This window comes from Salvelinus alpinus, chromosome 34 (genome assembly GCF_045679555.1).
Source record: "Salvelinus alpinus chromosome 34, SLU_Salpinus.1, whole genome shotgun sequence".
Classification (NCBI taxonomy): domain Eukaryota; kingdom Metazoa; phylum Chordata; class Actinopteri; order Salmoniformes; family Salmonidae; genus Salvelinus; species Salvelinus alpinus.
In genome coordinates this window covers 20528473-20552602 of record NC_092119.1, presented here as the reverse complement: position 1 = coordinate 20552602, position 24130 = coordinate 20528473, and the positions used below count along the sequence as shown (strand labels likewise).

At 43.6% G+C, this 24130-nt stretch overlaps 1 protein-coding gene across 4 annotated transcripts in view; it reads right to left on the bottom strand.

Moving 5' to 3' along the window:
* LOC139563738 (disheveled-associated activator of morphogenesis 1-like) overlaps nucleotides 1-24130 on the bottom strand; it is an 84364-nt gene that overhangs the window by 16780 nt on the left and 43454 nt on the right. For 3 of the 4 annotated variants that reach the window (XM_071382642.1, XM_071382641.1, XM_071382644.1), the window contains 15 exons: nucleotides 21914-22003; nucleotides 18474-18545; nucleotides 17415-17509; nucleotides 15847-16180; nucleotides 15448-15558; nucleotides 15249-15352; nucleotides 15077-15143; nucleotides 14866-14983; nucleotides 14111-14249; nucleotides 13180-13238; nucleotides 12747-12934; nucleotides 11558-11857; nucleotides 11007-11114; nucleotides 10028-10051; nucleotides 8493-8590 (listed from right to left, as the gene is read on the bottom strand). In XM_071382642.1, the coding sequence (XP_071238743.1) occupies nucleotides 8493-8590; nucleotides 10028-10051; nucleotides 11007-11114; nucleotides 11558-11857; nucleotides 12747-12934; nucleotides 13180-13238; nucleotides 14111-14249; nucleotides 14866-14983; nucleotides 15077-15143; nucleotides 15249-15352; nucleotides 15448-15558; nucleotides 15847-16180; nucleotides 17415-17509; nucleotides 18474-18545; nucleotides 21914-22003 (1907 nt within the window). The remainder of the gene's footprint in view (nucleotides 1-8492; nucleotides 8591-10027; nucleotides 10052-11006; nucleotides 11115-11557; nucleotides 11858-12746; nucleotides 12935-13179; nucleotides 13239-14110; nucleotides 14250-14865; nucleotides 14984-15076; nucleotides 15144-15248; nucleotides 15353-15447; nucleotides 15559-15846; nucleotides 16181-17414; nucleotides 17510-18473; nucleotides 18546-21913; nucleotides 22004-24130) is intronic. The other variant, XM_071382645.1, reaches the window with a different exon arrangement.

The following is a 24130-nucleotide window of genomic DNA, read 5'->3' as shown; positions in this document are numbered from 1 at the left end:
TGTTTTACAGTTGAAGTCAGAAGTTTACATACATTTTAGCCAAATACATTTAAACTCAGTTTTTCACAATTCCTGACATTTAATCCTAGTAAAAATCCCTGTCTTAGGTCAGTTAGGATCACCACTTTATTTTAAGAATGTGAAATGTCAGAATAATAGTAGCGAGAATGATTTATTTCAGGTTATATTTATTTTATCACATTCCCAATGGGTCAGAAGTTTACATACACTAAATTAGTATTTGGTAGCATTGCCTTGAAATTGTTTAACTTGGGTCAAACGTTTCAGGTAGCCTTCCACATGCTTCCCACAATAAGTTGGGTGAATATTGTCCCGTTCCTCCGGACAGAGCTGGTGTAACTGAGTCAGGTTTATAGGCCTCCTTGCTCACACAAGCTTTTACAGTTCTGCCCACACATTTTCTATAGGACGAGATCAGGGCTTTGTGATGGCCACTCCAATACCTTGCCTTTGTTGTCCTTAAGCCATTTTGCCACAACTTTGGAAGTATGCTTGGGGTCCTTGTCAATATGGAAGACTCATTTGCGACCAAGCTTTAACTTCCTGACTGATCTCTTGAGATGTTGCTTCAGTATATCCACATAATTTTCCTACCTCATGATGCCATCTATTTTGTGAAGTGCACCAGTCCCTCCTGCAGCAAAGCACCCCCACAACATGATGCTGCCACCCCCTTGCTTCACGGTTGGGATGGTGTTCTTTGGCTTGCAATCCTCCCCTTTTTCCTCCAAACATAATGATGGTCATTATGGCCAAACAGTTCTATTTTTGTTTCATCAGACCAGAGGACAATTCTCCAAAAAGTATGATCTTTGTCCCCATGTGCAGTTGCAAACCGTAGTCTGGCTTTTTTATGGCAGTTTTAGAGCAGTGGCTTCTTCCTTGCTGAGCGGCCTTTCAGGTTATGTCGATATAGGACTCGTTTTACTGTGGATATAGATACTTTTGTACCTGTTTGTACCTGTTTCCTCCAGCATCTTCACAAAGTCCTTTGCTGTTGTTCTGGGATGGATTGATTTGCACTTTTCGCACCAAAGTACGTTCATCTCTAGGAGACAGAACGTGTCTCCTTCCTGAGCGGTATGACGGCTGCGTGGTCCCATGGTGTTTATACTTGCATACTATTGTTTGTATAGATGAACGTGGTACCTTCAGGTGTTTGGAAATTGCTCCCAAGGATGAACCAGACTTGTGGATGTCAACAATTAGTTTTCTGAGGTCTTGGTTGATTTCTTTTGATTTTCCCATGATGTCAAGCAAAGAGCAACTGAGTTTGAAGGTAGGCCTTGAAATATGGCGGACGGAATGGCGGACGGAAGACAGGGTGGTGCAGCAGGTGCCGCTTCTCAATCGAATGCTGTAATTTTATCTAAACCATCAGGTGTACGCCGATCCCAGCTAAGTAACTCATGCAAAGAGTTAAAGCGCAATTGTGTTTTATCTCCAGTACTCTGCCATGATTGTCAGTTATGTAGCTGCTCTACTGATAATCTCAGTGCGTCCTTGCTGGGATGACACAATCAGTCTACTACCGGAGAATATCAACACCAAACACATTGGTTCACCGTTCCACGGGAGCGGACAGTACACAGCATACCATAATGTTCTGAATAATGGCCAAGTCTACCTCGCTCCTTATTCTACTGAACTGCTTAGGCGTAACAAACACAAGTCCAACATTTATCGGAAACTGTTAAACTACCTGTTCACTACCCTCCTGCTCTCCGGGGATGTGCAACTCAATCCTGGGCCCAATATCACCGAGCCAGCGATACGCACCGGAGTGTAGAGCGGTGGATGTCGTCGCCGGAGGTGGGTGGGTGCTGTGGTCCTATGGTTTCTCTCGACTCACCCGGCTCCAGGATAGATTTTGACTCTTCAAACATACCAGAGTCGCTATATGCGATCCCTGACTCTGCTTCTGGTACGCAAGCTGTTTTAATTAGTTCCCCGCATCCAGTGCAGGCGGGAGGGAATGTTAATTGCGCTACCGAACTGCCCCTAATCAAAACGAAACCAAACGGCCTAAACCCAGCCGTCAGAAAACACAGAAAATTTTACTTTTTTCAATGTGTCAATCACTCTCGAGTCATCTGGGACCCACGAGCTAAGCCCAAGGGACTACTAGGGGGGCACTTGAACATTCGTAGTGTCATTCCAAAAAGTGATCAAATTCAACATCTACTCACAGACTCCAACCTTGACTTTCTCTGCCTCTCAGAGACATGGCTCCATAAAAACTCTCCATATGCTGCTTTGATTGTGCCTGGCTACAATGTTTTCAGGAGAGACAGGATTGAAGGAAGAGGAGGGGGTGTGATGATTTACATTAAAGAACATATCCGATGTAAACAAATTGAGTGGTCATGTGATAATGAACTAGAATGTATTGGCCTGAACGTTACACTGTCTCCCCAAATGTCTTTTACCCTCATTGGAATGTATAAGCCACCTTCCACCAAAAGTGTGTTTTTTGATCAGTTTAATAACATGCTTAGGGAATGTGATTTTGGGAAAGAGGTCATCTTAATGGGAGATTTTAACATTAATTATGAAGACAAGTGTTGTAGGAAAACCCTCAAACGGATCACTAATACCTTTGACCTTACACAGCTAGTTAAAGGGCCAACCAGGGTGACTTGTTGCTCTAAAACACAGATTGATTTGGTGTTCAGTAATAAACCAGAGAGAGTGACTAAATCATTCAATATGGTTACTGGGCTGTCTGATCATAATCTGACACTTATAGCCAGAAAGCTGTCTAAGAGCAGGTTTAACCTCTCTACTGTTAGAAAGCCGGATCAACTAAGAATACCTAAGAGTGAATTAAACTATTTTGAAAAAGCAATTAAGGGAATAAACTGGAATGATCTCTTGTCCTATACAGACGTGGAAGCTGATAGTCAGGTTTTTCTATCCACAATCCAGACTACAATAAATGGCTTCCTAAAGAAAATCAAATCCAAACCTGGCCAAAAGAGCACTCTTCCTTGGCTAAATGGAGAAATCTGGAAATTGATGAAAGAACGAGATTATGCTCTAAAAATAGCCCTAAGATCTAAATTAGAGCATGACAGACGTAGGTTTACCATGTTGAGAAATAAGGTGATGAAAGAAATCAGACAGGCCAAGGCAAACTTTTTTATTAACATAATTGGTGAAGCAAAGGGAAATTCTAAATTGATATGGGAGAATCTAAAAAAGTTAACAGGGAAAGACCATAGTAACACTGCAAAAAGACTAGAAATCATGGTGAATAACAATCTAACACAGGATGCAGTCGAAATAGCAATAGCCTTCAATTCCTACTTTATTGACTCTGTCAGGGTACTGACACAGAACCCCTCCACTGGTTTCTTGGGCTCAGTGCTAGTGAATGACACTCAACCTGTCTTCATCATAAGGGAGGTTTCTGAGTCAAAGGTGAACAAGGGGATTAGCTCACTAAAGAACTCTAAAGCCAAAGATGTGTTTGGGATGGACTCTACCTTTCTTAAAAACTACAAAGAGTCACTCATTGGCCCCATTACTAAGGTCACCAACACATCTATTGGTCTCGGTGTGTTTCCAAGGGTATGGAAGTCGGCCATAATAACGGCCATCTTTAAATCAGGCGACCCTGCTGACGTGAGTAACTACAGGCCCATTAGTATACTACCTGTGGTGTCAAAGGTTGCTGAAAAGTGTGTAGCAGAACAACTGATTGCCCACCTCAACAACAGCCCCTTCACATTACACTCCATGCAGTTTGGCTTCAGAGCGAAACACTCCACAGAAACGGCCAACTGCTTTCTTCTGGAAAATGTGAAGTCCAAGATGGACAAAGGGGGTGCTGTTGGGGCTGTGTTTCTAGACCTAAGGAAGGCTTTTGATACTGTTAACCATGAGATTCTCATCACAAAATTGTCCAAGTTCAACTTTTCCCCTGATGCCTTGAGATGGATGAAATCATACCTTGAAGGCAGAACTCAGTGTGTCAGAGTGAGCAATGAGCTGTCGCCCACTCTTAGCTATGATGTGGGCGTGCCCCAAGGGTCAATACTGGGGCCCCTCCTGTTCAGCCTGTACATTAATGATCTGCCTTCTGTCTGTACTGGGTCTGAAGTTCAAATGTATGCAGATGATACAGTGATATATGTGCATGCAAAGAGCAAACAACAAGCTGCACAAGAACTCACTACTGTAATGGTCCAGGTTACAAAGTGGCTCAGTGACTCGTGTTTGCATCTCAATGTGAAAAAAACTGTTTGCATGTTCTTCACAAAGAGGGCAACAGATGCTACTGAGCCAGATGTCTATGTGTCAGGGGAGAAGCTCCAGTTGGTATCTGATTTTAAGTACCTTGGCATCATACTTGATTCCAACCTCTCTTTTAAAAAGCATGTGAAAAAGGTAATTCAAATAACCAAATTCAACCTAGCTAATTTCCGATTTATACGAAATTGTTTGACTACAGAGGTAGCAGAACTGTACTTCAAATCTATGATACTCCCCCACTTAAAATACTGCTTGACTAGTTGGGCCCAAGCTTGCTGTACAACATTAAAACCTATTCAGTCCGTCTACAAACAGGCTCTCAAAGTGCTTGATCGGAAGGCCAATAGCCATCATCATTGTCACATCCTCAGAAAGCATGAGCTCTTGAGTTGGGAAAATCTTGTGCAATACACCGATGCATGTCTTGTATTCAAGATCCTAAATGGCTTGGCTCCCCCTCCACTCAGTATTTTTGTTAAACAGAAAACCCAAACATATGGCAGCAGATCCACAAGGTCTTCCATGAGAGGTGACTGTATAGTTCCCCTAAGGAAAAGCACCTTTAGTAAATCTGCATTCTCTGTGAGAGCTTCCCATGTCTGGAATACACTGCCATCAGACACACATAACTGCACCACATATCACACTTTCACAAAATGCTTGAAGACATGGCTAAAGGTCAATCAGATTTGTGAACATGGTCCCTAGCTGTGTGTTGCCGCTTTCCATGTCTGTTGTCTGTAACTTGTAAGGTGTGGAAACACTTTGTTGCTTTTATGAATTTTGTCTTGCTGCTTTTTGTTCTATGTTGCTCTGTCTGTATGCTACGTCTTGTTTGTCCTATGTTGCTCTGTCTGTATGCTATGTCTTGCTTGTCCTATGTTGCTATGTCTTGCTTGTTCTATGTTGCTATTGTCTATATTGTAATTGTTTTTAATAACCTGCCCAGGGACTGTGGTTGAAAATTAGCCGGCTGGCTAAAACCGGCACTTTTACTGAAACGTTGATTAATGTGCACTGTCCCTGTAAAAATAAAAATAAACTCAAACTCAAACTCAAACATCCACAGGTACACCTCCAATTGACTCAAATAATTTAAATTAGCCTACCAGAAGCTTCTAAAGCCATGCCTTCATTTTCTGGAATTTTCCAAGCTGTTTAAAGGCACAGTCAACTTAGTGTGTGTAAACTTTTGACCCACTGGAATTGTGATACAGTGAATTATAAGTTAAATAATCTGTCTGTAAACAATTGTTGGGAAAATGACTTGTGTCATGCACAAAGTAGATGTCCTAACCGACTTGCCAAAACTATAGTTTGTTATTACCAAGAAATTTGTGGAGTGGTTGAAAAACGAGCTTTAATGACTCCAACCTAAGTGTATGTAAACTTCTGACTTCAACTGGAAGTCCCAGCTACTAGCCCCCAGCCAGTCAGAGATAGCATTTGTTTTAAGTCCCAACTACTAGCCCCCAGCCAGCCAGAGATAGCAGGTGTTTTAAGTCCCAGCTACTAGCCCCCAGCCAGTCAGAGATAGCATTTGTTTTAAGTCCCAACTACTAGCCCCCAGCCAGCCAGAGATAGCAGGTGTTTTAAGTCCCAGCTACTAGCCCCCAGCCAGCCAGAGATAGCAGGTGGCAGACAGCCTGAAAACTGAGGCTCCACTGGCACACCAACACAATCATAATGTGCCAGGAAACCAATGAAGACACGGTTCCAAAAGACTTGGGCAGAAACACAGGGTAGCTCTCCACACACACACACAAACAGACACACATACCAGGCTCTAAAGGAGCTAGGCCTGAAGCCCTAGCCTACCACCGTAACCACGGTGCTTTCTGACAGGACTTTGGATGTCTCACAGTCAGCATGCATGATTTAGACACACACGAATGACAGAGCAATTAAGGTTCAGTCATGTCAATATTATTAAATACATATATCCCTTATTCAATGTGTTGGTTAAGAGTGAAAAGGCACGTTAAATGCATCATTTATGCCACTTTGCAGAAAGATAATATTTTCAGTTCTGCAAGCTGGCAACAGGAATGAACCACCACTTGTAACCACAAAAATTGAATGAGACAGGAAGAAATAGAAATAGCTGAATCCCTTAAACTTCGAAGTTTCATTCACAGTTGTTAAATTGAGAATGATAGCTACATGAAATTAACTTAGTAGAAAAGACACAGGCCTCTTTGTTTGTGGTTGCTGCCATGGAGACCAGGGAGGACAGTAATGAAACAGGAAATACAGTACTAGTCAACAGTTTGGACACACTTACTCATTCCAGAGCTTTTCTTTATTTTTACTATTTTCTGCATTGTAGAATAGTAATGAAGACATCAACACTATGAAACAACACACGTGCAATCATGTAGTAACCAAAAAGAGTTAAACAAATCAAAATATTTTAGATTTTAGATTCTCCAAAGTAGCCACCCTTTGCCTTGATGACAGCTTTGCACACTCTTGGTATTCTCTCACCCCACACCCTTGGCATTCTCTCAACCAGCTTCATGAGGTAGTCATCTGGAATGAATTTCAATTTACAGGTGTGCCTTGTTAACAGTTCCATTTTTGGAATATCTATCCTTTTTAATGCGTTTGAGTTGTGTTGTGACAAGGTAGGGCTGGTATACAGAAGATAGCCCTACTTGGTAAAATACCAAGTCCATATTATGGCAAGAACAGCTCACATAAGCAAAGAGAAACATCAGTCCATCATTACTTTAAGACATGGTCAGTCATTCAGGAAAATTTCAAGAACTTTGAAAGTTTCTTCAAGTGCAGTCGCAAAAACCATCAAGCGCCATGATGAAACTGGCTCTCATGAGGACCGCCACAAGAAAGGAAGACCCAGAGTTAACTCTAATGAACTTATCCTCTGCAGCAGAGGTACCAGCCTCAGAAATTGCAGCTCAAATAAGAGACTGTGTGAATCAGGCCTTCATGGTCGAATTGCTGCAAAGAAACCAATACTAAAGGACACAAATAAGAAGAAGAGATTCGCTTTGGCCAAGAAACATGAGCAATGGACATTAGACCGGTGGAAAGATGTCTTTTGGTCTGATGAGTCCAAATTTGAGATTTTTGGTTCCGACCGCAGTGTCTTTGTGAGACGGAGAGTAGGTAAGCGAATGATCTCCGGATGTGTGGTTCGCACCATGAAACATGGAGGAGGAATGGGGATGCTTTGCTGATGACACTGTCTGTGATTTATTTAATTAAAGGTACACTTAACCAGCATGGCTACCACAGCATTCTGCAGCAATGCGCCATCCCATCTGGTTGGCGCTTAGTGGGACTATCATTTGTTTTTCAACAGGACAATGACCCAACACACCTCCAGGCTGTGTAAGGGCTATTTGAAGTGATGGAATGCTGCATCAGATGACCTGGCCGCCACAATCACCCGACCTCAACCCAAATGTGATGGTTTGGGATGAGTTGGACTGCAGAGTGAAGGAAAAGCAGCCAACAAGAGCTCAGCTTCCATGTGAAGCTGATTGAAAGAATGTCAAGAGTGTGTAAAGCTGTCATCAAGGCAAATGGTGGCTACTTTGAAGAATCTGAAATATAAAATATATTGGATTTGTTTAACACTTTTTTGGTTACTACATGATTCCATATGTGTTATTTCATAGTTTTGATGTCCTCACTATTATTCTACAATGTAAATATTTTTCAAAATAAAGAAAAACCCTTGAATGAGTAGGTGTGTCCAAACTTTTGACTGGTACTGTAGTTCCTGACCAACATCATTCCATTACAAAAATACATATATCATTATTGGCTGCACTTGATGCTTAAACACATTGTCAATTATAAAACAGTTTCCCTCAACTCGAGTCGAAGTTGATGTAAATACAGAATTGCCCAAATGGTAGAGTAAATCTGCATTTAATGTAACTTGGCTGTGTACAGTAACAGATGTCTGTGTGTGTGTGTGTGTGTGTGTGTGTGTGTGTGTGTGTGTGTGTGTGTGTGTGTGTGTGTGTGTGTGTGTGTGTGTGTGTGTGTGTGTGTGTGTGTGTGTGTGTGTGTGTGTGTGTGTGTGTGTGTACATGTGTTTGCATACATGCGTGTGTGTGTGGAGAGAGCCATTTAAAGCACTCACTAGATGGATACAATCACAATAAGTGATGTCCACTAATATAAGTAGGACATACTTCTGCTATGATGTCATGGGGTAGAAACTGTCAATTACTAACCGAGAGAGGAGGATGTTACAGTTCTGGGCTCTGCGACCGTCGATGACTGACAGCTCCTTGACCTTCTTGGAGGTCACTGTGTCATCTTCAGACTCTTTCTGGATGGAGAACATTTGGGAGGGAGGGAAGAGTTGGAACATGAACAGTAATACTCAGTGGATAACATCCAACAGCTGAACTTCACGTTGCGTTCATATAAACACACAGTATTATATCATTTATCATACTTAGGCACTTTTGGATGAAGGCTCGCGTGCAGAACACAACAATGTCTTGTTGCACTACTGTATATGACCTTAAATGACACACTAACAGAGCCAGAGTTTGACTGCGTTACTGTTTAATAAACACACAAATGTATATCATTCATCACACTTAAGCACTTTTGGATGCAGTATTTGCTGAACGCAGCAAAAGCTTGTGACTACATGACCTTAATAATACTCTCTCTGGGAGAAAGAGCCACACCCAGTACACCAGGGTTGTATTCATTAGGGCACACTCAGCAAAATGTTTTGCAACGGAAAACAAAAATGAGTTTTTTTTAATGATACAAGTCCATGTAATCCCTCCCTGTTTCAGTCAGTTCTCATTTTGTTCCTAATGAATACGGTCCATGAATAACAGTGCCCCAAGGCTGTTTGGTGGAGGGCTGTGGCTGACTCACACCTGCATTCATTTTAGCTGTTGAACACAGCAATAGGAACAAGTATTTTTATTAAGGCTTCTTCCATTTCCCCACCTGCTGTCTCATATTATCTCCATAAAAAACTATGGTGCATAGTAACCGGTCAGCAACAGGCAAATAGACACCAGATAGTGACACACACACACACACACAACAATACTTGACACAATACCCATATGCATGCACCATCAACCTTAACAAATGCCCAGGATGCACAGGAGACACACAGTATGAACATAAAATAGAAAATTGTTCCTCTGACTGGGTCAGCATATGAAACTGCCAAATGGAGGACAGCTGGGAAACAGGCTGTGTGAAATGGTGTGTTTGGCGAATAAGTGCTTGTTTTTATTTGGGGGGGCTTCACTCAAAGAATACAGGAGAGATTTGTTTTTGGAAAACGGATATCTGGCACTTTTTATAGTTGCAAGACTCCAGCTGCTTGCAGAATTGATTGCGTGCCACAAAACCAATTTGGCTAATTATGCACAGAAACATCTTGAAATGGTAACCAATAAAACTGAAATAGTTCATTCAAACAACGTGGTGGTGTGTTAAGAAGTATATTCTAAAAAGACTTGACTGAAAGAATGAATCCACAGAAACACAGAGGCTACAGGAAGACATGGCTTTCACAAGTATTTCACCTACGGACACAGACACACACACACACACACACACACACCCACCAATCCCCATGCAGACATAAAGAGGACAGAGTCGAGTGAGAGAGAGAGAGCGAGAGAGAGAGCGGCGTACGATGAAGGACTATAGCGAGCATTAAGACAGACACGTTGCAGAGGCAGATCAGGGTAAAGGTCACATAGAGAGGTCAGAGGTCACTCACCTTATTGTTCAATGTTAAGAAGTCCTAAACAGGAGGGTGGGCAGGAAGCAAGGAAGATGCAGCATTCATTATTATTAATTACAAGATGCAGTAGGCTATGTATGGTGAATTACAGCAAAAAGGGCCAGCTCAGCAGATCAGTGACGCATTTGTTTGTGAGGACAAGCAGAATCCTGAGTAGCAGAGTGAGTCAGAGATGCAAATAACTGTGTGCAGACACATGAAGAGCATGGCTTAAAACTCATAAAGTCCTTATACGACAAAAGGAATTCCATGCAACATTATTTGTACCATTAAGGGCAGTTAGTAATGGAAATAGGGCCCTAGTCTAACCTTTATAATCACAGTCTTATTAGGTTGGTTATGGGAAAAGCTATCTGGATGATTTCAATTGAACACCATAGACAATGTGGACATATAGAGGCTTAGTGAAATATGCCACGCTTCTCATGAAGCACTAGTAAACTATCCAAGGACCACGTTATCAGCATGGCTACTTCCTGTTGTAAACATTCCTGTTCTGTCTGGTTCCCTGTAACACTCACAAGGTAGATGACTAGTTTGAACAGACCTAAAAAAGATAGCCTGGTCCCAGATCTGTTTGTGCTGTCTTGCCAATCCTTATGGTCATTGTCATCCTAGGAGTTGGCAAGACAGCACAAACCGATCTGAGACCAGGCTATAAAAAAAAGCACTGTAATGGCCTGATATCCTTCTGAGCCAGTTCCAGACAAAGTGTTGAGAAGTGCTGCTGGAAGCATTCAGTTATGGAGTGCAATGGCATGCATGTGTTTATCACTAGTAAGCAGTGTTTGTTGGAACAGCATGGTCGGTGGCCTTGGAAACGCTCCGAATAGTTTTATGCAAATTGTTAAGAAGTGATTTGGGGTCTTGTGTCCTGTCCTTAAGGGTGAATTGCTATGTACTGAAATGCCATTTCCCTACAGTAATACTTTGGTATTTAGGTGTTAAACTGTACCTGCTGTCTCTGGTATGCAGAGAAGGTCTTCTCGATGTCCTCAAGGTCCAGGATTTTGAAAACATTTATGTCATCGACGTCCGTCCACACAGTGCCCTCCAGCTTATTCTGCAACAAAACAAAACAGCCCCCATCCATAACTAAGACTGTAAAAGCTTATTCAACTAGAACACAGGCCATACACCCCTGAAACTTTAGAGGTTACAACAACAACATAAAAACACACCCAGGGCTTGTTTGCTATATTGATTTTATGCCATTGTGCAAACAATGCAAGAGATAAAGCATTGGGCCATCCTTATCCTTCATTCCCCCTGGCCACTCTGAGGTGTAGCTACAAAAACACTAGTTTCTGTCTGCCTCAGCAGCACAACAATCACTATCTCTGTTATAGACAGAGACCCACAAAACACCTAATTTACAGGCTATGTCCCAAATGGCACCCTATTCCCTATTAAGTGCATTCATTTTGACCAGAGTCCATAGGGCTCTGGTCAAAAGTAGTGCACTTTATATGGAATAGGGTACCTGACTAAGCAGCACTCACTGACCTCAGCCAGTTTAGCCCAGTTGAATGACTTGAGTGGGTTGGAAGGCTGGGGGATATTCTTCTTCTTCAGACCAGGTCCCATTGGCGCTCCAGGGGGAGGAGGGAGACCGAAGGGAGCCATGCCCGGAGGAGGTGGGGGTCCACCGGGTGGAGGGGGTGGAGGGGGTGGCGGTGGAGGCATGCCCTGAGTGAGTGGTAGAGGGGCTGGGATCATGCCAGCCTGCATGGGAGGGGGTGCTGTGGGACCTCCAGGGGCCCCAGGTATGAATGGAGGACCACCAGGAACACTTGGATTTGGCCTCTGAAAATGATGGGAGACATTGGGATGTACAATCGATTAACACTGGATGTACTACAATATTTTCTATGTTCCATCATGGAAATCCTAGAAACTCTCTGTTCTAACTACAACAGCTCCAATCAACATATATTGACTTGGAAGAACATCACAAGGCAATGTTGTTGTGTGGATGTTCATGTCTAACTGTGCTCTAACCAAACATCCTGTGTATCCGCTCCCAAACTGAACTGAGCTAAGGGGAAAACCATGCGGTTTGGACAGTGAAGGACGCTGGCTAGCTAGTTTTGCAAGCTATTTACCAAGGACAGCAACCACGGCAGTCATCTGGAGGACTATTCAAAATGTGTTATTATTTTGGTCTTTGCACAGTTGAATTATTTAGGCCATGTGTTGTTTACATCAATTCAGCTTTTAGCTGTGAATGTGTTTGTTTGATGTTTGAAGAGAACCACAATACAAATATGTTTTTAACGTTTTCTCCTCAAAGGTTTTTGTTGCATTGTATCCACATTTGTGGTTGTATTTGAGTTTTTATATTGTCAAATAAATCCGAAGGAAGACATTAGCCTGGTCCCAAATCTGTTGTGCTGTATAGCCAACTCCTATGGTTGTTGTTTAGCATGACAATGTCAATAGGAGTTCGCAAGACAGTATAAACAGATCTGGGAACAGACTACGAGGACAGAGGCCATGTTTGACGTTCAACTGTGCCATAACCAAAACATTGTGCATTTATTCATGATTGGAAAAGCTAAAGGAAGAAGGAGGATGTAAAGATGTGATTGTGTAATGTAAAATTACAATGCAATTTCTAATGCTATTGAATTTTCCATGGAATCTTGGAAGATTAGCCCTATTGTGAGCTAAACAAGCAAACAAACAAACGTACAGTGCTGAGGTCATGCAGCTGGGCGGAGAGGTCGGCCACTTGCTGCTTGACCTGTTTGTGCTCGCTGGACTCTTTCTCCAGCTTCTCCTTCATCTTATTCAGCGTCTGCATCATGTCCTCCTTCTCCTGGGTCTTGGCGTCACACTCGCGTTCCTTCTTGTCAAACTTCTGCTGCAGCTCATGGTGCTCTGAGAAACCAGATCAGATCAGATCAAACCAGATCAGATCAAACCAGATCATACCAGACCATACCAGATCAGATCAAACCAGATCATACCAGACCATACCAGATCAGATCAAACCAGACCATACCAGATCAGATCAAACCAGATCATACCAGATCAGTCAGCAGTATGATGATACACAGTGCAGAAGGTTCTGCCTTCAGATAGTTCCATCGCTAATAGAAACCAGAGATCATTAGTGTTCGTACCTTTTCTCATTTTCTCCGCCTGTTCTTTCCACTGTTTGACTTCATTCTCGTTGACCAGCCTGAGCAGTACAACACAGGAGGTTAGGCTCGGTATCTGAGGTATTAAGACATCACAACACCACTGCACAATCCCACTAGGCATTACATCCCACTGAGGTTAGGCATAGGCTCAGTTATAAAAACAGATTCATTAGACAAGTCATTGGTGATCAGAGTTAACAACAGGGAACCTGAAAGCTTCTTCTAAACCTACCCAGAGACAGTCAGACTTTATACCCAGAGACAGTCAGACTTTATACCCAGAGACAGTCAGACTTTATACCCAGAGTCTGATTGAGATTTGCAAGAAGCAGCTGCGGGGGGTTGACTGATGTTTCTGTCTATGTGTGTTTGGAAATGTACATCTCACTGACTTCCTCATCCAAAAAACAGATCAAAGCACTTTCATTATGGATTATGAGTTCGGGATTATATTTCCAAAAACAAATTATGAAAATCCCTGTAAAATCCACAAAATGACTTGCTGATTTGTGGCAAGTATTAAGGGATCAGGGTATTCATGCTAGACCAGCAGATAGTATTGAAAAGGATTGTAAAATGAAGGAGATCATGGGAAATATAGATACATAGAAATGTTGATTTACATTTAGCATTTGTGATGTACAGTACCTTGATCAAGATTGATTATGATTATGGCCACTGTATTAAGCCTAGGATAAGATGAACTCATGAGTAAATATACAGTACAGATTTTTGTCTTGATCCCCATATTTGGGTTTAAAGCCATTTCTAGAACGAAGCATGTTAAATAACACATGGAGATTTACGATGATGACAGTCGGTGCTCTGCCGTGCGAGGTGGGGAGGACGTCAAACTGACTCAGACATGTCAAAACATTTATACCCCTCTCGTTCCTCTCCTCTCACTCACATTCGCACCACGTTCTTCACGTTGAAGTTCTCCAGAGGGGTGACGTCAGGGTCGTGACCTTTGTCGTTCTGAAGGACGATCTGCTGGACGATGCGGTCCAGGAGGAGCCAGTACTGCACCGTGTTCCCACTACGCTTGTCTGAGAGAAAAGAGGAGAGCACTTTATTAATACAAAAAATGGAAATTTGATTGCACCAGCCAATGCATATGCAACAATGAACATCTAGGGCCGGGTTCCTGAACACAAACTAAGTCTAGTCCTGGAGTAAAAAGCATGTTCAATGGAGATTGTCCATTGAGAGTGCTTCTTAGTCCAGTACTAGGCTAAATCCATGTCTGGGAAACAGTACCATACACATAGCAACACATTAGGGGATAGTCTAAGTGGAGAGATCAGTCTGAAGTCAGCTCCCTCAGGCCAACATACCCACAGCTAATGCAATGTGGAGGAACAACATTACCGCTATAATGTAGAAAGTTCTTATCGACAGATAGAACACCTTCTAGATAGAAATACCTCACATGGGCGGAATTCCAACAATCATTTCCAGATATTTAGAACTACCTAGAGAGGACATCATTTTAACTGCCGTCCTAAAAAGGCACTAAAAACACAGATTTATTACCACTTCGGATGCCTAGAAGAAAAAAAACAGTCCAGTTCTCAAATATTTAAAATGAGGAGAGGCCTGTAGACTCTTGGTGAACTCAAACAACTTTAGAGAAAAGGCGAACGGCAGGCAGGCAGCACTTACAAGGCATAAGGAGACAGTGCTGTAAGACAGATATAAAGTGCGGGTGTGCATCTGTGTGGCTCATCTTCTTCTTTATGAGTTCAAACACTTGCGTGGCACTTTTTGTGTCAATGTGCACCTGCAACAACAACAACAATGTGATATTAGAACTAGTGAACAGAGAAGTGACCATTGTAAACTACATGTACTGTACAGGTCAATCGTTACTCACAGTGTCAAAGCGTTTTGCCAACGACAGTTCATCCTCGTTTCTCAGCATCTCAAAGAAGTCCAAATGCCTAGAAGACAACAAACACCTCATGGTCAGACACAATCTACTGCAGTTGGGTATGACAGTGTGGTCTAGATCTGAAATGTAGTATACCAGTCTTGACTTCACTCACCTGTCTAACGTTGAGTTGTCGTGGGACCTCAGTTTATCGATGACTGGCTGGATGCCCAACATAAGGAACTCGTACCTCAGGTGAATTCTGAACTCAAAGCTTGACTGCGGAGTACAGTACACATAGCAGTTAGACTCTCTGAAGACAACCAACACGACTATAAGAGGGTAAAGACTTAGAGAGGAAGAGGAGCACTCACCTCCCCTGCTCCCTGACTGAGCACTGCATTGATGAAGGACATGATGGCTGTTTTCAGGTTGACCTCGTCCCTGTAGCGCCCCGTACTCCTGTCCAGGTCATTCAGCAGAGTCTAAGACAGGAGAAAAGGACAGAAAGAAGGAATAAGCATCAGTAAAGACATTGTTACTCTTGGTGTATGGACATGAGAAAAACTTTGCTGTGGTCGTAAACACAAAACTATTTAGAGTAACGCCTGAAAGTTCAATATGTTGAGTGATTGAGACCATGAAACACAACTCTGGGTCAGTCTTAACACAGTGTTAAGGAAAGCCTTGGGGTAACACATTACAGTGTGAAAATCCCAAGGGAACGCTTGGCTACAGTGGTGTCTATGTGGTATAGGAGTCTGTCCCTCCACCTGGAAGCGAGTCCTCTCGCAGGCAAACTTCTGGTAGTGCAGCATGGCCTCCAGGATCTTCCTGTGGCCTCCTGGCACCAGACAGACAGCACCCATGATCTCCAGCACCGCCACCTTGGTCTTGACGTTCTCAGTGGCCAGGCTCTGGGCGATGATGTTGATGCTCTCTGTGTGGGAGAGCACGTGGGAGCGCCCCTGGGAGTTGTTCATCAGGGCCTTGATGCAGCCGATCAGCGACGTGTGGATCTGGGACTCGGTGGTGTCGTAGTCCATGCTCTTCAGGAAGTTCAGGATGCAGGTTAGGCCGTCCAGGTCGATGAACCGCGTCACAAACCTTTAAAGGAAGAGGAGGTTTGAGGTTAAAAAGGTCAGAGACAGAGGCGGCATCGAAATGGCACCCTATTTGCTATGTAGTACACTATTTTTGACCAGAGCCGTATAGGCCCTGGTCAAATGTAGTGCACTACGTAGAGAATAGGGTGCAATTTTGAATGCACCCAGAAACAGATAACGTTTACTATAAATCACATTCTGTTCCTGAACAATACACAATCAGTGCCTACTACTCTCCTCTTTTACTTTGACGAGAAACGAATTTCATAGTTGACTGGGTTTCATTAGAAAATGAGGGAGATGGCAATATCAAACAAGCTATATACATTAGTGAAACTGCTGGGAGGGGGGGCTTGACAGGTGTATGGGTGTGTGTGTGTGCATCTGTTCGTATGCGTGTTCAATATAAGCCAGTAGAATTGAACAGTGGCAAAATAAACATCTTTAGCCAGCAGTCAAGCACCATTTAGCACAATAACACAGGATGGAGGAAAACAGAGAAAGCTCATTGGTGATAGACTACTACGGGTTAGAGGTCAAAGGTGAGAAGGGCAGTGTTGACCTAACCTCTGGAGGACCTTAAGAAGAAGACGTATTACGCCACGTGTGTCGGGCTAGTCTACTAAGTGTGGGCTACAGGGCTGTAATATCATATTAATGCAGTGGTGTTTGGACTGGAGAGGGAAGTGACAGCAGATGAGCTGGGGCTGTTGAATGGCTCTCAACACAAAGTCTAGCCTACTGATGAATCATATTATATCACTCTAATGACAATAATTGGACTCTGGGAGACTCTGAGCACAGTGAATTAAGCTATCCTCCTTTGTGCAAATAGCAGACTCACTAAGGCACTCTCTGCATTGTTGGGAAGGGCCCGTAAGTACGCATTTCACTGTTAGTCTACACCTGTTGTTTACGAAACATGTGACAAATAACATTTGATTTGTCATCCTCTATTATGACTTATAGAAAATAGAATATGAGTTTATCATAATTAATGACTCAAAAAAGAAAAGGAAACTCTATATCATGTGATCTACATGGATATTATTACAATAGGTCCATCTCACAAGCAAGGCTATCCAGTGCAGTAACGTCGCACTGCAATTCTTTAGTTTTCTGCCTTTGGTTTCACAAACACATAGTGTACATAGCGCACATCATAACTGAATGCATGCATATGAGAACAAGTATGCATGAAAAGGAGCATGAGTGTGTCAGTGTAACTGGTATACCTCATTGGTTGAGTCCTTAGAGCGGTCTTCAAGCTCTCTATGGTCTTGTTCCTCTCTTCCTCATCCTCCTTTTCCAGCGCAATAAGAGTCTTCCTCTGTTGATGAAAACATTGAGAAAACTTGTTAGACGAGAAGACTCAATGACAATGTACTCACTTATCAAACTCAAAGGATGTCCTGCAAGGCTCTGTTCTAGGACCATTACGGTTCTCTCTTTGTTCCCAGGCCGGATTAACTTTGACCTATGATTCACGGTGCTGGGAAGGAACCTGCTCAGTAAGCTAGTATCCCTGGCTGTAGACCAACAGCAGGCAGCTCTTATCCCATTATCCCAGTGGCCCACCGGTAGTTCCTTCATGGATACATGACTGGAGTTAATTTCCTCTACAGGGTCTGGAGCAGGCTACACGCTGTGGTAACAGTTAGAGGTTAGGGATCCAACTAGAACCTCTCACCTGCCAGCCCTAGTGCTATTCTACTGCCCTGGGAAAATATAATCAATTAGCCCACAGGGTTCCCCCTTCCAGGGCTACTGCCCCAGCTCCAGAGAAAGTGTGTGGAGATTTAACACCACACCTCCAAGGTGTGAGAACACATTGAGGAAACATAGATGAACTTCACCAGCTTGTCAAATAGTGCATGTTCAGGTGGACAAGCCTTCTCAGGTCATCATTATCAACACCTTACCAGGTTAAATAAAGGTAATACTAAATAAAGGTATCTTTGACTTATATACACTGTGAGGGTTTTCATAGTTGTTTACAGATGTGAGACATATCTAGCGTTAAAAAAAGACACACACAGAGATCCCCCTCCAGGCAAACCTATAAAACTAATTGATATTACCCCCCTAATTTACTCCAATTTCCCAAAGATTTAGCATCAGATCATAAGCTTTTAGAGAGATACCCGTAGCGGCAAGTGGAACACCAAAATCACATGACTACAGCATGTCTTCATGGTTGGCTGGTTGTTGTGCGTTATTGTTTTGCATCTGCATGGTTAGCTTTGATTGTCAAGTACATATTGGGTATTTGATGAGGGGAGAAGGACACTTACAGCAGCCATGGAATTCAATTGGTCGATGTAGAACTCTGGCCAGCTAGTCGCACCCTTGCTCTCTTCTCCCTCCTGAAAACAGACAGTCAAAGGGTTAGATACAACACAAACACGTTCACACACAAACACGTTCACACACAAACACGTTCACACACACACACACACACACACACACACACACACACACACACACACACACACACACACACACACACACACACACACACACACACACACACACACACACACACACACACACACACACACACACACACACACACACACACACACACACACACACACACACCTTCCTCCACCACCACCACATGAACTCCTACATTTCCCTTGACCATCATATCATCATATTATCCTGACATCCAAACCATGTATTGAACAGTACAGCACAAATCCTGAGAACAGAGCAGTCATTCAAGGCCTAATAACCCCCATATAACCCAACCCACTAGTGTGTAATTGCTGCGGAACTCCTTCCAGTGACAATGGAAGTGTGTGAACTGGACTGCCCTCAGTCATTTCCAGCCCAGTCTCTCTTTGAGACCACAACCACACCATATTTTATTTATTTATTTTTATTTTACCGTTATTTTACCAGGTAAGTTGACTGAGAACACGTTCTCATTTGCAGCAACGACCTGGGGAATAGTTACAGGGGAGAGGAGGGGGATGAATGAGCCAATATATATGTACTCTCAGACTCTCACCTGGCTCTCTGTCTCACATATACTGTATAAGGTTTCTGTGTAGCCTTAGCTCAGCTCAGAGATTCTCATAAATCCCCTATGTATTGCTGGAGAGGAATTAGGCTCAAGTGGTCCATTTTGTCTGAGGTTTTTGGCTGAGCATGAACAGTCTAGAGTGATGTCCAGTACATGCCTTCTCCCTCCTTAGTTATGGGTTCTCAACAGATGGTAGCATTTGCTTTCTATAAAGGTTGATGTTCTGAAACAATGCCATCGTACATTCACTACAATGACCAGGACAAGACATCTATTGAGACCAGCCTTCCTTCCACATGTTCTCAAACATTCTTCCACAATCATTTTAAAAGAGAAAACTCTTCCAGATGCCATTTCTTTCTTCCTGATGAGGGGATAGTAACTCAGACTCCCATCCATCCTCATCACATGAGCAATGAGATTATAAGGATGGAACCAGGCTATATTTCAGGCAGCTGAACTCAGACAGCTGAAGGCAGCTGAATTCAGTTCTCTAGTTCCATTATTGTGCAGTCTCCTTGTAATTGAAGCCCCCACAGGTGTGGTTAGGTACTTGAGCTGAGGCCTCTTCATTTAACTACCCAGCTGATCTATCTCTCCACAGAGTGGCTTTTCTCACAGGCTTAGTAAATGTCAACACAATATCCCATTAAAGGGGTCCATAAAGCAGACACATCCTCTGTGAAAACAAAGGAGCTGGATCTATCTCACCCTGATGAGGGGATAGTAACTCAGACTCCCATCCATCCTCATCACATGACCAATGAGATTATAAGGATGGAACCAGGCTATATTTCAGGCAGCTGGATTTATTAAATGGTTGAGTAGATCTTCATTCAAAACTAATATCCCTTAAGGGAAAGAGAGGGCCTTAAAGCAATCACTATGCTCCAATCACCAATTCCCTGATGTGTGAGGGTCCAGTTGGACACCATGAAGGTCACAGCTGTGTGGTAGCAAGGCGTACATTGATTAGCATCCATCATGAACCACAGAAAGTCCAGTGCAGGACCATAGATACAAGCCAGGGATACACTCACAGACGGAGGCCAAACAATGCTCATGAGTTGTCCAAGAGAAGGAGTGGGTCAGCTGGAATGAGGTCAGTAGTAGTGACCACTATGCTGCTATATCTCCAGTACTTACTGGAAGACTGGTAAAGCTGGGGCTCTCTTTGTAGGTCAGTAAGACATCACAGAGAACGCAACAAAAAAAAAAAACATTGACCACCTTGGCAGTTGGGGCTGGTAGATTCAGGTAAAGTGGGGATGAGATCTAGTCTACAATCCAAACTGAATATTGCTTGATTTCACTATTGTGTCACTTCACCGATCAGCAATAGTGAAACAGAGTAGTTTGGATATCAGTCTAGGTGAGAACCGTGATGTTACTGAAACAAGATGTTGACCCCAGTAAGTTCCCTTACTAGAGTGTACGCTGGACATGAAATGTTATGTAATATGACAGGAAGTGAATAAGTGCTACCTTGGCTCGGAGAGCCCAACACCTGCTATTGGCTACTGGCAACGCCACTCAGCACACAACATGGAAAGACAGCTGCCTACTGCTCGAACAAACAGCAGCTGCACTGGCGTTTCTATGGCAGCACTGCAGTACTCTCTCGCTCTCTCTCAACGTGGTCTTACAGGGCAGGACATGCCAGACAACAGAAACCCACCAATTACAGAGCTTTTACAGACCAGGGGGGACCTCACATTCAGCCAAACCCTATCCTTTATGAAGTCAATCCCATGAAATACCTCACTGGATAAAACTTTATCGTTTAGGTTAGGTCTGTGTGTTGGAGGCGTGACCTCAGTATGTATGTACTTTAATACGGCCAGTCTTCTATATTCATATATTCACTTGTGAGATTTATGAGCTACAGTCGGTCATGACAGATGAGAACGTCCTTCCAGGAAATGTATCCAATCCATTAAAAGGGAACAGCACAACTCCCCAATGCTGGGGTTAAGTTCCTGTTAGAGCACTGCAACACCAGCGGAGGGCTTTGATGTGTTGACTAGGCTGAATTGGGGTTAGGGCACGGAGGTGGGGAATGGAGGGGGACTGGGGCTGTGTTGGCCCCATGTTTTGTCTGGCAGCAATGATAAAAGAGCTCTTTCACCGAGACTGAGAGGATACAGTAGATCTGCTCTCTCTCTCGCTGCCTGACCACTCACTCACCCTCTCTCTCACCGTCTCTCTCTCTCGCTGCCTGACCACTCACTAACCCTCTCTCTCACCATCTCTCTATCACACTGCTCTCTCTTTCCATCTTTCCATCCCCCTCTCCCTCCCTCTTCCACCCACTCTCTCCCCCTCTCCCTCCCTCCCCTCCCCTTTCTCTCTTCCCCTCCCTCCCTCCCCCCACTTTCTCCCTCCCTCTCCCTCTCCCTCCCTCTTCTCTCACTCTCTCGCAGTCCAGCTGCAAAACCAGCTCATTTGTTTAAATCGCAATGAAAATATTTTCCAAACACTAGCAGAGCTCAGCAGACATTCCCTCTAGATCCTGTAGCTAATGCACACAGAGAGAGATGTGCACACACACACACACACACACACACACACACACACACACACACACACACACACACACACACACACACTCTCTATCTCAAGCAAACACAGTACAGACAGAAACAAAACAACACATGGAGGTTACATGCATACTAACTACTAGTCAAGTGGCCTTAAACTTACCTTCTTCTTGCTGCAGTACATCTGCCATTTTTTTTCAGCTGGCAGGGCGAACATGACTTCCCTGTGTTTCCCTGACAGGTCCAGCTCCTCCTGCAGAGAGAGAGAGGAATAGAGTACTGTGTTAGTGGGATATTAGGCACCTCCATGTCTAACACACTTTCATGAACTTGTGGTAAGAGGGACTATCTAATCTTCCCTGTACCATGGAAAACTCGTATAATGCTAATTTTAAGCTGATCCAGTGTTCCTGAGTGATCCTGGCTTTGTGATTTCTCACAAGATTTTGTTTTCGCTTTCTGACTTCAAACTGGTTTTGTGAGTAAGACAGGAAGCGGATTGATCAAGCTAAAGGTATGAGAAGATGTGCTGATAATACAAAGATACATTAAGAACACAAATGCTCCATGTGGGTGTGTCTGCTGTTCCCTGCATCTAAACCAGCCTGCAGTGTGATTGATCCCATATCTGCTCTCTGTAGGTCTGTTCCCAATCATGACCACTTACATCCAAACATCCATTGTCCCTGCAATATCAGATTAATATTGACATCCCATAGAATTCCATTGGACAGATTCCGGACAGGACGGCTGCCAAGTGGGATATCAATTCTCAGATTAAGAGTGACCCGATAACACCCTATTTCAATGACAACAACCATAATGCATCAGCATTCCTGGCTGGACTGGATCATTCTCAAACAATATGTTTGGGTGCAAGTTATTATGCAAGTTATTATGCACAGCCAGGTCAAGTATCTATCTCCATAACAGCACTGTGATGACTGGAGGAGGAGGGAAAAAAATACATGCAAAACTGTTTTGACCAACAGACATCATGAAATGTGGCTAACATAAAACCCATCTAAACAGAGTAGCTCTAGCAGAGCAGATAGTCCAGTGTGAACAACAGGCATACCAGAGAGAAAACGTCACTGCCAGATGCCACATCTCTTCTCCAGGTCTGCCAAGCTACAGGCCTGATCTTATCCAGACAAGCCCTATGGAACCCCAAGTCAGAGACACAACTGGCTGGTGCATCACCGGACGGAGGGACGGAGGGACAAAATGGAGGACTGAAATAATAGAGATAACTAGAGCGTTTCCTCCATCGTTTAGCTGCCAACCTTTGAAGTTATTTATATTACCTCGAAGAGAAGAACAAACACAGGTCTCACTATGCATCCTGTATTCCTCTTCTTCTTTCGAAGATGGTTGGCAACAACCCCTCCGTTTCGTGCCCACTGAACATGGCCCAAGCCATATTTCCCTTGTCCTGAGGCATTGAGCCAGGCTGTTTACCAGACTAGGGTTTAGGCTGACACTGTTTGACATATCTGTTTTGGCCCATTGTGAGAGGTCCCGTCAGGACACAATGGCTGCAGATGGGTTGTCTGCAGGAGGCCTGTTTGGCCAGTGCCAGGGACGAGTGACTCGGCAGAGCGCGTGCAGCCCTGCGAGGCGAGGAGCCCAACCGTACCACTGGCTGCTCTGCTGGCTGCTGCTGGGAGGGGACAGGCACTGTCACGCGCTAGTGGCCCCTGCCTGCACAGACGCTCACTGGCCCCCTGCTCAATGGAGTCTGCAGAGCTAAATGAAGATGAGCTGTATGGTCTCACTCACTGCAGTTAACCCTTTAATGGATCATTAGTGAGAGGAACCAGAAGATCACAGAGAGGTTTGGTCACAGAGAGGTTGGGATTATGAGGATGAGGACTAGGAACAAGCCATTCTCTATCTTCATAGAGGCATGAGCACTGGCCCTTAGTTAACACTGTGATGACCATACAAACTGGAAACCATGGGCCTCTGAGCTTTCTGAACGTTCCTTTATCTGAAATACTGTATGGTTGCTGTGCAGAGGGAAGTCTACATGTGTTTTAGTGTACTCAAGCTATTAGTAAAGCACCTTTATATTACAGTCAAGAAACATTGACTTTGCTGGAAACAAGCAAACATAGAGTATATCAGAGGACATACAGTATATAAAAAACGAGCCCCTCCCTTAGTGAGTATTTATGAGTCAATAACACAGCCAGGCCCTGGAAACAGAGTTGAAGAAAAGCAAGTGCAGACCTGGCCGCTTCGCCTTACAACATGGCAGCTGTCCACGTATCCCTCACATGTGATTAAGCTAGTTAAATACTTCACAATCCTGAAAGCTTCTGATTCGATTGTAATCATGTAATAAATTAAAGCCAAACGAAAACATTTATGTCCA